The sequence below is a fragment of the Micrasema longulum genome, unplaced genomic scaffold, assembly GCF_059751315.1.
Source record: "Micrasema longulum isolate JH-2025_06_02 unplaced genomic scaffold, ASM5975131v1 h1tg000526l, whole genome shotgun sequence".
Lineage (NCBI taxonomy): Eukaryota > Metazoa > Arthropoda > Insecta > Trichoptera > Brachycentridae > Micrasema > Micrasema longulum.
In genome coordinates, this window is record NW_028277723.1 from 202,441 (window position 1) to 215,297 (window position 12,857).

The 12,857-nt window shown below is 33.3% G+C and overlaps 1 protein-coding gene across 1 annotated transcript in view; it reads left to right on the plus strand.

Annotated features, from left to right (window-relative positions):
• The window catches only part of LOC148280848 (voltage-dependent calcium channel type A subunit alpha-1-like), a gene marked incomplete at its 3' end in the record, with an annotated part of 161,573 nt that overhangs the window by 134,713 nt on the left and 14,003 nt on the right, over positions 1-12,857 (plus strand). The window contains exons 29-30 of the mRNA XM_088227692.1: positions 7,433-7,583; positions 10,636-10,763. Coding sequence (XP_088083818.1) covers positions 7,433-7,583; positions 10,636-10,763 — 279 coding nt within the window. The remainder of the gene's footprint in view (positions 1-7,432; positions 7,584-10,635; positions 10,764-12,857) is intronic.

A 12,857-nucleotide genomic window follows, 5' to 3' on the forward strand; every position in this document is an offset into this window, starting at 1 on the left:
CACTGCCCTGGGGAGTTATCAATCTTAGCAACAGAGATGAAGAGCATTTTACAGTTAAAATGGCAGTTTAGGCATTAATCCTTGTGTGACGACTATGATGACACATAAGTCTACATTGAATTCATGACTTGATATATCTCTCTTTTATTTTATAAATAATGAAGTCATATTTTGCTCTAATGTACCTAAATTCTATTATTATTTTAATACGTTATGGTTAAACAGTATATCTATTGATGACTATTGACTATTCGGGGAAAAATCACTTTGAATGTTTACGGCACAAAAGTGAGTATTTTCAACATATCGCTAGCCCGAATCAAAAGTGATATCATAGAATTAAGATAAGTCCAGGAACCGCGTACGCGCATCAAACAGAAGCGCAACTCCCGATCTGGATTCAACTTTGCCGTTTTGTGTCGTTTTAAAGTGTAGAAACACTGCTGGGATAAAAAAGAAACATGATGGGATCATATTTCATGTGTAAGTAGCAAATGCATTACTCAAAAAAAAATTGCTTTTCCATCTGTCAGATTGTCAAAGAAAACAAAATGGACATTTTGTTAGTGTTGCCAAGGTAATCAAATTTTTACGCTAATTTGCTCGTCATACATTATTTAACATGACATAAAAATATATTTAATTAAGACCCTTTACTTATCTACTCTGCTGTTCAGTCAATGTTTTCGTGTGTACAATAAAGTTTTAAAGAACCATTTAAAAATACATAATTATTTTACATCTGTGTTATGATTATATTTTTCGCGATCTGGCGACTTGACGCATGCGCGTGGTGAAAGTGGTGCAAAGTGGGGGGATTTCCGGACACAGTCCGATGTATTTAAATATGATTCTACGCTCCTTCTGGACTATTCTTAATTATATGAGTGGTATAATCCCGAAATTTACAATTTTGAGATACATTTGCAGATATGTTATTAATGTTTTTAATAATAAAATATTGATGTTAGATAGTTGACCTATGTGAAGATATAGTTTTCATTGGCAATCACTTTTAACAAGGCCTCTGTCCTTCGCTGCCCGGAACAACTCTTCCATATTAAACTTCTTAGATTTTCACGGCCGTTCACGAGCTATTATACCGCGTGTCGTGTACTATTTACCGACGTTTCGGATCGCATTTCAGCGTCCATCATCACTCTTCCATATATCACATTCCAGTGCAGTCTTTTTCCCGTCGTTTGCCTTATGTTTCCCCTCAATCTTGCCTATTAGTATAAGTCGGAGGATTTAACACTTGCTGTCTTGAAATATTACGTACCTTTATACATTTGAACAAAACGGAAATATCCCATACTACAAATACTGAAAAAAATATACGAAATGGATTTAGAAAAATTAATCGTAACCTCAAAATTAATTTGAATATTTTGGAGAAATGTTTTCATACGTAACTTTGAAAAAGAAATTATAAAAAAAAATCATCATCATCATTCCTTTTCCGCACCTAATGGTGCATAGGGCACTGGATTGGTACACCGATCGCAGCACATCTCGATCAATTTTGTTACATGAAGGTAAGGGGATCAGTCTTACGCTTCAGGTACCAGTCCAGGGACTACGAAATATTCTACGGTGAAAACACCCTTTTAAGTAAATATTTCATACCAACCATGTCGGGAATCGAACCCGAGACCTCTTGCATGGTAGGCAAACGCGCTGATCATTACACCCTATATGCTCCTACTAAAACGCGACATGTTTGGCCTTGATAATTGTGACGCCAAGATTCGTGACGATGTTCTATTTAAATTTGGAGGGTCTGATGTCTTGCAGGGTACCCGCTGGCACAGCGCGGGTTTAAACTGTGTAACTCGGTTATAAGCTTAAAATATACCCTGTCTGCGTAATCTATAAGTGTGAAAGCACTACAATTAATGATATTTTTTTATTTTTATTTTCTTTTATTCAGGAAACATACAGTACAGTTACAAAGTTTAATATTTTACACAATTAGACTTAATTCTAATGGACCAGTGAAGTTTCCATATTATAAAGCAATTATATGTAAGGTTAATTATGAAAGTATAAAAAAGAAAAGGAAAAAGAAAAACATAAATGAAAGTTGTTTAAAAATTAAAATTTAAGTGAAAAAAAGATATTTTAAAGTTTGTAGTTTTTAGTGAGTATTTACAAATGGAAGAAAATTTGTTAGAGTAATTAAAAATTAAGAATTGAAATAAAGAATGAAAAACATGCTCAGATGTCATGTGAGTCGAGGTCCTGTAAAAATACCACGACAAAATTCAAACGGTCTCAAACAAAGTTCACATCTCAGTACAAATTTTATAATAAATATTACAAACGTTCCGGTACTTTTTCAACAGACGGTATGATTCAACCAACTTCAACAAAACTCCCAATGTTCAATACATTTTCATTTTGGTTTACAATTAAACTACCAAAGAAAATAGTCTTCGGTTTTGCTTTTTTAGCAAGGAGATTTCTAAATCACATCTTAATAATTTACAACAATACTCTTTCTTGCTCACTATTTATTTAGCTTCGCCTCCAAATTTGGCCATTTTATTTTCCAATTGGTGTTCAGTATTATTTTGCAGAGTTTCTTGTCGTTTTCAATAAATGTGTTTTTATATTTTTCACTGTTTTTTTTAGAATGTGTGAGTGTATAGTTTTCTACAAATTAGGTAAAATGTGTAAAAGAACAATTGATGGTGAGAAATATAGAATTAATAGTTTACCTTTGTTAATACAAATATCTGTCGCTTTAAAAATTACAATGTCCAAAATACCTGGTTCTTTTTCTAATATTAAAAGTATTTTTTCGGAAAATTGAAAGCCGTGCCATAATTTCTTCTTGTACTTTAGCCTTTCATTTATTTATTACAACTGTACATTATGACGACACGTCGAATATGAATATGAAAATGCAATAAAACTTAAAGTATCCGGATTATTGAGTGCCAGATTTTATTGCTTTTGAAATAATACAACGAATTGGAATCACATTGATAAAATTTTATTAACGGATTTAAAAGAATTAATTATACTTTCAAAATCAATATGGATATAGTGGAGAAATTACCGCATCTTGCCGAGTCACCATTTGGTGTGATACCTCCCGTTTATAGCTGTTATCTAGGAAGTAATCAGTTATTATTTTGAACTATCACAGTTTTGTAACGGGCAAGACGTTGACGACATTTTGAATAATTAAATAAGGCATTTTTGTATTACAGTTTTGCCAACATTGGCCTTTACGGAGAGCCACATTGCGCATTGCAATGTTCGCACATATACAGGACCTCACTCCTTTTTTTGTGCTTTGTATCCTGGATCCGTGTAAACACATGATTATAATAACCATGCGCTGTGTCCCGGTCCCGTGTTTTCACGTGGTTTACCAGCGGCAAAAAAAGTACTGATAAAAGTCACAAGATGTGAAGAAAATGCACTTTTTAGACAGCTGGTAAACCACGTGATAACACGGGAGCTGGACACAACGCATGGTTATATAATCACGTTTGATTCAAACAAATTCGAGTTTTTTCTTTAATAACTCTCCTATGGAATTCGTTATCTACAAATCGTCAGAACAAATTTTACTTAGATAGTTTGTCTTTATATAAATACCAATGTACGTAAGTTTAGTCTAAATTTCATGAGGCGTAATCTGCCGGTCGAAAAGTAATTATATTTTAGTTCTATAAAACTTTTAAATGTGTTTTTTTTTATTAATGGTGCGATTTTGAAAGATTTTTTTATGCTTTTATCATACAGCTTTAAGATGTTGTAAACTAACTTAATAAAGCATAAATGAAACGTATAATATGAACAATAATGATATCTCTTCTTTTGAGCTTTTGAACAAACACCACATTTTACACACATCACTCCATAAGCCACGCTCCTTATTTGCAACAATGGAGATACCAACATAATAGTCACGTGTTATACATATTCTCGTCACATTTTGTTGTCGTGTTCAGAAATCGTATTAAATATTGTGTCGTGTACGTAACTGGTGCTGTTTTGGGTTTATGTTTTTTTGTAATAATATTATTGTATTATACCAATTTAGCACTGTGTGCACAAAAATAAACATAAATAAATCAAAATAACATAAAATAAAAGTACAGTAACGGTATTTGACATTGGAGTTTTCAAAGCTTGACTACAGATTTATTTTGAAGAATGTATTGGATGCGTGAAAAATTGTCAGAAAATGTTAACTATTCATAACTTTTCATCGGGAATGATTGTATGAATGTCGATAAATTGTATTTTTATATTGATTTGAATACAGACTACTTTGGACCATTCATTAAAAGTAGATTATTCAAAATGAATAATTTACATTTTATAGCCATCTTTTTAGGATTGATCCGTAAATTGATATTACCCAGGTTAAAAAATAGTACAATATCTTATGCAAGATTTGACCCAATAAATATTATGTCGCGTAATACCCAAATTGGGTGAAATCTGTCGTCAAATTCAGAAAAAATAAAACATTTCCCGTTTGCCAGCAAATATTGGAACCAAGATCTGCGGGTGCATAAAAAATGTGCCCGCCTATCCCCCGCGTATGATACTGTTAACAGTCAACTTCATCTGTCAATGTGTTCATTTATTTATCTTCAGTCTTATGTGATCACAGAATAATGTATTGTTAGTTGTCAAATAAAAAAGCGTCATATCACGATACATGTGCGAACATTTGTCTGAGAGACATTTACATTTTTATTTATGTATTCGTCTAGATACATGTTACAAAAAAAACATAATAACATGTCCCTAACTCTATGAGGCCAAGAGCTCTGTGTTGAGTTGGGATAAAACGTAATGGAAATTAGAAGCATACGTATTTTTAAAGAATACTTATAATAAAAATTATTACATAAACATCTGGACAACACGCTTAATAGATTATAAATCTATGCAATGTCTCGTAGCAGTCTCCTGCAATGGTCTCTTCCCTTAGACAAAATCCAAACTTGTACACTTCTCCTGAAAATGGCTTTGGTTTTGGGCCACAAAAGGGAAATTTCTCCTAGAGAAAGTCGTATGTGTTTTTGGTATCAAATAATTCAAATTACAGACAAACCTTGTATGAGCATTCTGCTGGGATCTTTTCTTGTAACCGGATGATCAAAAATGTGTCAATGACTCTTTTTAAACAATTGTCCAATACCCAGTACCTTCATAGATAGAAACAATGTCTCAGATGAGATGTTATTATATTTAAAATAAACCTACAGTTCGTTCAGGGTTTTACGAATCGGTTCCAATGTAGTCTGTATTGAATATGTAGCGACTACTGTAGAGAATAGACAACTTGAAATAATCAGCAGACGCCGCGCTTAGACCAATATCCACTTAGCAAGAATCTCGAAGGATCTGTAAGAGTTTTGTGGTAATTATTCTAGATAATATGCTTATTTTGCCTGCCTAGTGTGTTGCACTTTCACTAACTGTCTTGGTATATTATATATATAAATATTATGTTTGTGTTCCTCTTGTGTTAGATCTCGTAATACTAAAACTGTTCAGTTGAAAATTCCTTATAGGTGTATAGAATTTAATATCAATAGGATTTGTAGATATTACTTTCAAAGATGGTCTTCTCCGCTGTCGATAGAGTGTCTTTTGACAGCCAAAACTGCCAGAAATATGTTTTGCGTTATTAAATTTACTTGTACTATGCTTTGAATTTCAAAGATCAATACACAAATGTAAATCAAAAAATGATTCTCGCAAAAATCGAGGCTTATGGCTTAAGTATAAAGCAATTCACCGGAATCTCTTTTTCATATGATTTTGAAATAACTCAGTACAGGTAAACGTCGTTTTGCGCCGATTTACAATTACGCCGGTTGGTGCCGGCGTGGGATTCCCCGATTCGGCCGACACCAGACGACAGTAGGCGCCGCGATTCTAATAGCAGACACACTTTTACACATTATTTTATTCTATTACCGTGTACGCGAGTAGAGTATTGTGAGTGTGAAATTGTTTAAGTGAGTAAGTTTTCGTTTTGTTATGTAAAATAAAAAGGTATTATTGAAAATTAAAAGAATACTAAAATATTTGTAGTTTATGATTCTGCGAGAAATGACGCAACAATCGAAGCAAATAAAATTGGATTCTTTTTTCAAAAAAGTGTGAGAATTTAATTTAGTACCGATGAACTGGTGAGTTAGTATCATTGTTTAAATTAAGAGATTATTATTTATTTTGTAAACTAACTGTATTAATTAAATACATTTATGATTTATTTAAACATGTTAGATTGTTTTTAGAATTTTGACGCGGAACCTAACCTTATATCTTACATTATATTTGTGCTCATTTTACGCCGGTGTCTCTCGGAACAGAACTCCGGCGTAAAACGACGTTTACCTGTACAAAAATTAAATAAAAAAGTTGTGTTTTTTAGTTAGTTTTTATCATTAATTTAACAACGTGAAAATAATTATTATAATATTCATAATTTGGATTCCCTGGTCCTTTGACATTCTGGGGGTATAAATTATGATGGTACAAGGGTTTATTAAAAAAAGTTACTGAGTTACAGCCAAAACATTGAACATTGAGTTATCCTTAATTCTTTCAACGAACGGCCTTAGCCATTCAAAGAACAGCCTAGCCGTCTAATTGAGTGGCTGTATTTAATTATTTGGCGGTGATGTATGCATCGATAAGTTAATTATTTATATAGACCAGTTTCGAGTTAAATGAACATTATTTTTAAAGTTAAAATTTTTTAATAGTTATGAAATGGAAATGTGAGACACACTATCTTTGAAAGTACCCATCGTTTTAATGAAAACTTCAAATTTTATAATTATTTTTTCTTTGATGTGTACACCTTCACGGTGATAGTTGAAAATAGAAAGAAAAGTCTTACAAGCTATTATTTTTTGTATCCACCTGTTAGTTGTAACTCTCTGTGAAGATTTTTGTAGAGTTTACATATTAAAATATATAAGCAAAATTCTTTTTATGTTGAGCGTAATAAATTACCAATTCTTTTAGCAAAAATTATCTATGCGGCTTTAAATGCTACATCATTAATATATCTTAATTCCTTAGATACATGTTGTGAAAAAAATTAAAATATGTTTTTAATGTTGATAGAGTTAGCTGTGATTCATATTCAAACTTTTATGTGAAGTAGATTTAGCAAGTAACTTATCGAAGCAAAATCTTAATTTTCTATGTAATCCAAAGCATAGACATTGTAATAATAACATTAGACATTTTTATATTTTTGTAAGGCCAAATTTTCGCGTTAGCGCTGCCCATGATCGGCGTAGAATTTTGTCCCTTTGGATAGTAAAGTTGTCTCAACTAAAATTTTAGTAATCGCTGTATTGTCGAGTAATCGAGTTAGGTTTGTGGGCGTGTTTGTGCGTGCGTAGTAAATGACATACGGTTGTGTGCGTAGGTGTGCCACAGGTGAATCTTGGCCCAGTATAATGCAGTCTTGCATAAAGGCCAAATGCGACGAAAGAGCCAACAAGCCGGCGCAAGAAACTTGTGGATCATCTCTAGCCTACGCCTATTTCGTCAGCTTCATTTTCTTCTGCTCATTTCTGGTAAAGTATTCATTCGTGTATTTTTTTAATGAAGCCATTCTTAGTATTAATCAATATAATGTTTTTTTTGCACCCTCCTGAATACTTAAGCTAGGGTTTCCTAGGACAGCGGTGCCCGTATCTTAACGGCCGTAGTGAACGGTGATGCGGTGGATAACCGTCGTAACGGTGACTAGAGTGTGGTTTCCTAGGAAAACGGTGTTATCAACACCATTTAACACCGTTTTTCTAGGAAACCACTCTCTAGTCATCGTTACGACGGCTGTCCACCGCATCACCGTTCACTACGGCCGTTAAAAAACGGGCACCGCTGTCCTAGGAAACCCTAGCTTTACTCCCACACTAATACACATAAACACACATCTACACTTACTAATACACATAAACACATCCTTTTGTTGTAACACAATTTAATAATATGTATGATTTTTATTTAGAAACTTTGCTGGCCTGTCTTTAAACTGTATTTTTTTTCAAATGTTATTAAATCATTGTCGACTGTTTGTTTCTTTAAAATAAATAAATAATTCTTATAATATATTTTTAATATTCATAATTATTACTTTATTTTTTTCTTTATATACCATGTCTCAATTATGTTTTGGTTTTATTTTCTAATGATTTCAATTATTCTTTTATTTTGTATATTTAATCATGTCTAACTAAATTTGCATAATTGATTAACATATTACAACAGAGATGAAGACCATTTAACAGAAGGTAATATAGAGTTCCAGGCATCTACAGGGCTTATGACCTGTCAATGGCTGGTTTAAGTGGCCACTTTACACACTGTGTAACATTCACCATTCTGCCTATATTTGAACATCTATATTCCTTCAATTCTTTCATCTGTTGGTGTTTGTGAAGTTAAAGAGCTGAAACCTTTATTTATGCAGGTGAGATTCAACTAATTGAATTATTTCACCTGCATACTAGGCAACGCCTGAAAATATTATTTTTTCAATTTCAACTGAATCCAGTCCTTGTCTTCAAAAATTTGGACAAACTCAAAATATTGTTGCATAATTGATATTTGATCATTTTTTATATTATTTTTTGGAACGTTATTCTTTATTGTTTTATTGTATTTTTCCAGATTTTTATTCTATTTATAACACATAAGTATAATTTTATTTGTTTTACTATGTATTTTTTCTCCTTACATGGTCAGCTTAAAAAGCCGTAATATGTTCATGAATTTATAAATAAATGTCATTTTAAAAGTATGTATGAATGTTCTTGTAGATTAAAATCATTGATAAATAAGCTCCTAACATCACTGTGACCTGAGTTTGTAGATCTATCGTGACGGGTTTCCTTATGTTAGTTTTCGCCCTCCAAGCCTCCGGGTCTTTAAAGAGCCTGTGTCTTTAAAGGAGGGCGAGTGTTGTCACACTGCTAAATCTCCTTCTCAGAGCCCAAGTATTTAAAGTAGCGGGCTATGAGATAGGGGGCGAGTGCTCTCAGGTTTAACCGGTGGTACACATAAAGAGCGACTTCTTTTTGTCCTGGAAGGTCGTCGATGACGATCTTTCGGCTTTATTCGGCGGAACAAAGAGACACTGGATTGGAGATTTGAGAGTGCTGGCTGCCAGAGAGCGAGGTCGACAGCCGTATACATCAAGTTAGACTTGCATTCAATAAAAGGTCAAAAATAATGAATCAAATAATATAGACCTAAAACTAAGAATACTCCTAATCAAGACCTATGTATGGAGTATCTTGATGTATGGCTGCAAGACATGGTGCCTATCCGAAAGAGATAAACGGAGACTAGAGGCTTTTGAGATGTGGTCCTATAGAAGACTACTAGGAATTTCCTGGAGAGACCACATTTCAAATAAGGAGGTTCTCCAAAGAATTGAAGGTGGAAGGCACCTGCTCAGGACCTTGTCCGAAAGGCGAGCGAGATGGATTGGCCATGTAATACGTCAAGAAGGCCTCCTGCATGTCATAATGGAGGGGATGACCGAGGGGACAAATTCTAGGGGACGCCCACGTCGAGAGTACCTGGAGGACCCATTAGAGGACGTGCGCTGCTCATCATATGTTGACTTTAAAAGAGCCGCACAAGACAGGGAGGAATGGAGGAGAAGAATGAAAGTAATTGCTGCCAGCCAATTCCAGGATTGAGACCAGAGAAGAAAAAGCTGCCAATAGGGTCTTCTGGAGGCGTCTGGTGATGTCCACATACTCCACTCAGGAGCGGATGTAATAAAAAAGAAAGATAGAACATGTTCATTTTGACTGACAAGCGCTTTCGCCTAAGAAAGCATCTTCAGTACTGGAATAAACGTGAAACCAAGAAGTTTTATGGATAATTTTATTTATAATATTATCGAAATCATTACCTGTAGAATTTTATCAAGAAATGTCTACAAAAAACATTAATATGATATGAACAGAGTAAAGAAAATTCTGTTTTACGTTAATGACAGTTGAAGATAATCTTCTAACTTCCCATTGTATTCTATGTCCTTAAAATTCAGCTTGATTAAAATGACAGCTGCCAAACTAATGTCAATAGTGATGGGTAACTACTGATCACTGACCATGTACCGATCAAATCAATTTAAACAGTTTTTTTCTCGCAAACATGAAACCCTGTTTCCAAAAAATTGATATAAAAACGCAAAAGCAAGACTATTATAGTGTGTTTAAGACAATTATTCACAAAAAATAAGACATTGATACTTTTTTCATGAACAACATCAAATGAATTATTTTTTTATTTGATCAATATGTACCATCTCTAACGTTTTTGCAAAATGATGTAACCTTGTAAAAATGTCGTTAATAATTAGGTTTATTTTAGCTGATTTTATTTATTTATGTTGATTTATATGTCAAGCATTGAATTACAAAAATTAATTAACATGTCAGACACGAATGATTTTTCGTGTGTCAATATAAATCACTCCTTAGACGTTACTACAAAGTTATGTCGTCAGTATTGCTGACAACTGTCATTCTAACCAAGCTAATATTTTAAGGACTATTGATAATTTTACAGCAATGACATACTTACTGATAAATTTGTTGATTTCAGATGTTGAATCTTTTCGTGGCTGTCATCATGGACAATTTCGACTACCTGACGAGAGACTCCTCTATCCTGGGAGCTCATCATCTCGATGAGTTTGTCAGGATATGGGCAGAGTACGATCCTAACGCCACGTAAGTTTATTTAACAATTTTACATTGTAGATAAAATTGAAACAAAACTTAACTTCCCATTGTAACCGGGGCCCGGGGCACAAATTAGAATATTACTATTACTACTACTACTACCATCACGCCATTTCCCCGTAGGGGTAGACAGAGAGAATGGACCACCACACACGTCTATCCTGGCATACATTCCTAGCTTCTTCCACATTCATACATTTTGTCATACATGCCCTTCAGTTCTGTCTGCTTTTGACATGACCAGACTTAAGATTTTGGTTTTTATCTGATCATGCCACGTCTTTTTTGGTCGTCCTCGTCTCACGTTACCATTCATTTTCGCATTTATATACTTGTTTTACCATTCTTTCGTCGTCCATTTGTTCTACGTGACCAAACCATCTCAAAGACCATTCCTTAATCTTATCAATTATACTAGACTCAGATTTACACTCTCGCCTGATTTTATCATTCGTAACCCTGTCATACATTGATTTCCCACACATTCATCTAAGAGATCGCATTTTAATCACGTTCACTCGGCTTTCATCCTTACTCTGCCAGTTCCATGTTTCACTTTCGTACATAAGTGTTGGGACTAAAACTCCGTTGTGCACTGCCAGTTTAGCTTCGATTGATACATTCTTTTTAGCAATTATCGTGCTTAGTGCTCAGTTCATTTTGTTGCCCGCATTCCTTTAAACATCTTTTTCTACTCTTCCATCTCTTAAAAACATGCTTTCCAGATACACAAATTCTTCTACTTGTTCGAGACATTCGTTGTTTACATTAAGTATGCAGTCAGTAACCTCACTATCCCTTTCAAATACCATCACTTTTGACTTACTTTCGTCCATCGCCAATTCACTCTCCAGGCATACATCATATCTTCTAGAGACTATTGTTGCAAATCATCCTTGCTGCTTGCTAACAGAACTGCATCATCAGCATACAACAAGCAGCTTACTGAAAAATTATTCATTTTTGCTCCAATACCTATACATTCTATCTATCTATCTACAGTTTAAACAACCAAGGTGACATTACACATTCCTGTTTCACGCCTTTTGAGATCGCAAAGTGAATATAATAACTTTCTGTAGATGTAAAAACCCCATTAAATTTACATAGTATCGATTTGATAAGAGTGTATCAAATAAAAGATCTGGGTATTTCACTTGATGATAAACTAATGTTCACTTTACATATCAATCAGATGGCTAACGATGGAATGAAGATGCTTGGATTTATTTTGAGAGTGGCGTCAAATTTCAAAGTTATTACTGTAAAACAGTTGTACTGCTCATTAATAAGGAGTAGACTTGAATACAACTCTACGGTTTGGTCTCCCACTATGAAATTCATTCACACGCTATCGAAAGGGTACAAAATAAATTCTTTCGTTTTATAAATTATAAATTGAAAATACCTGTAGAATCCTTAAATTATAATTTCCTTAGAAATGAAATGAGATTTCTTGAATTATCTGATCGTAGAGTTATAGCTGATTTTTTATTCTTATTTAAAATAATGAAATCGATAATTGAACTAATTCAATTTCAAATACCTGGTAGGTGCACTAGAAGTAAGGAATTATTTTTTTGCAACAATTCGCGAACCAACTTTGAAATGCACTCTCCTATATCCAGTACCTAGGATACATAGGTATGGAAATGAATTAGGACAAATATTCGATATCTTCAATACAAATTCTGTTCATGAATTAAAACGAATTCTCACTCGTTATTTTTTAGTAAAATAATGGATTTATTTAAAAATGTATTATTAAATTTAACTTTGTTTCCTGGAATATGTGATTTTTTATTTCTTTATTTAGACATAATTTTAAATTGAACATTGGTGGATTTATTGCCAAATGGCACCTTCTTCCAACCAACTAATGATGATGATTTCACTAAATCGAGGTATTATTTAGTAATTTAACTTTTTGTTTTATTGCTCAAAAAATTTTTATTTTTTAAGTACTAAAGTTGTTTTAATTTTTTTATTATTATTATCTAGTTATTCTCAACTTTACTGTGTTATATTTATATTTAGTACATGAGATTTTCTCATGGTTATTGCTATCTTTATTTAGAAATG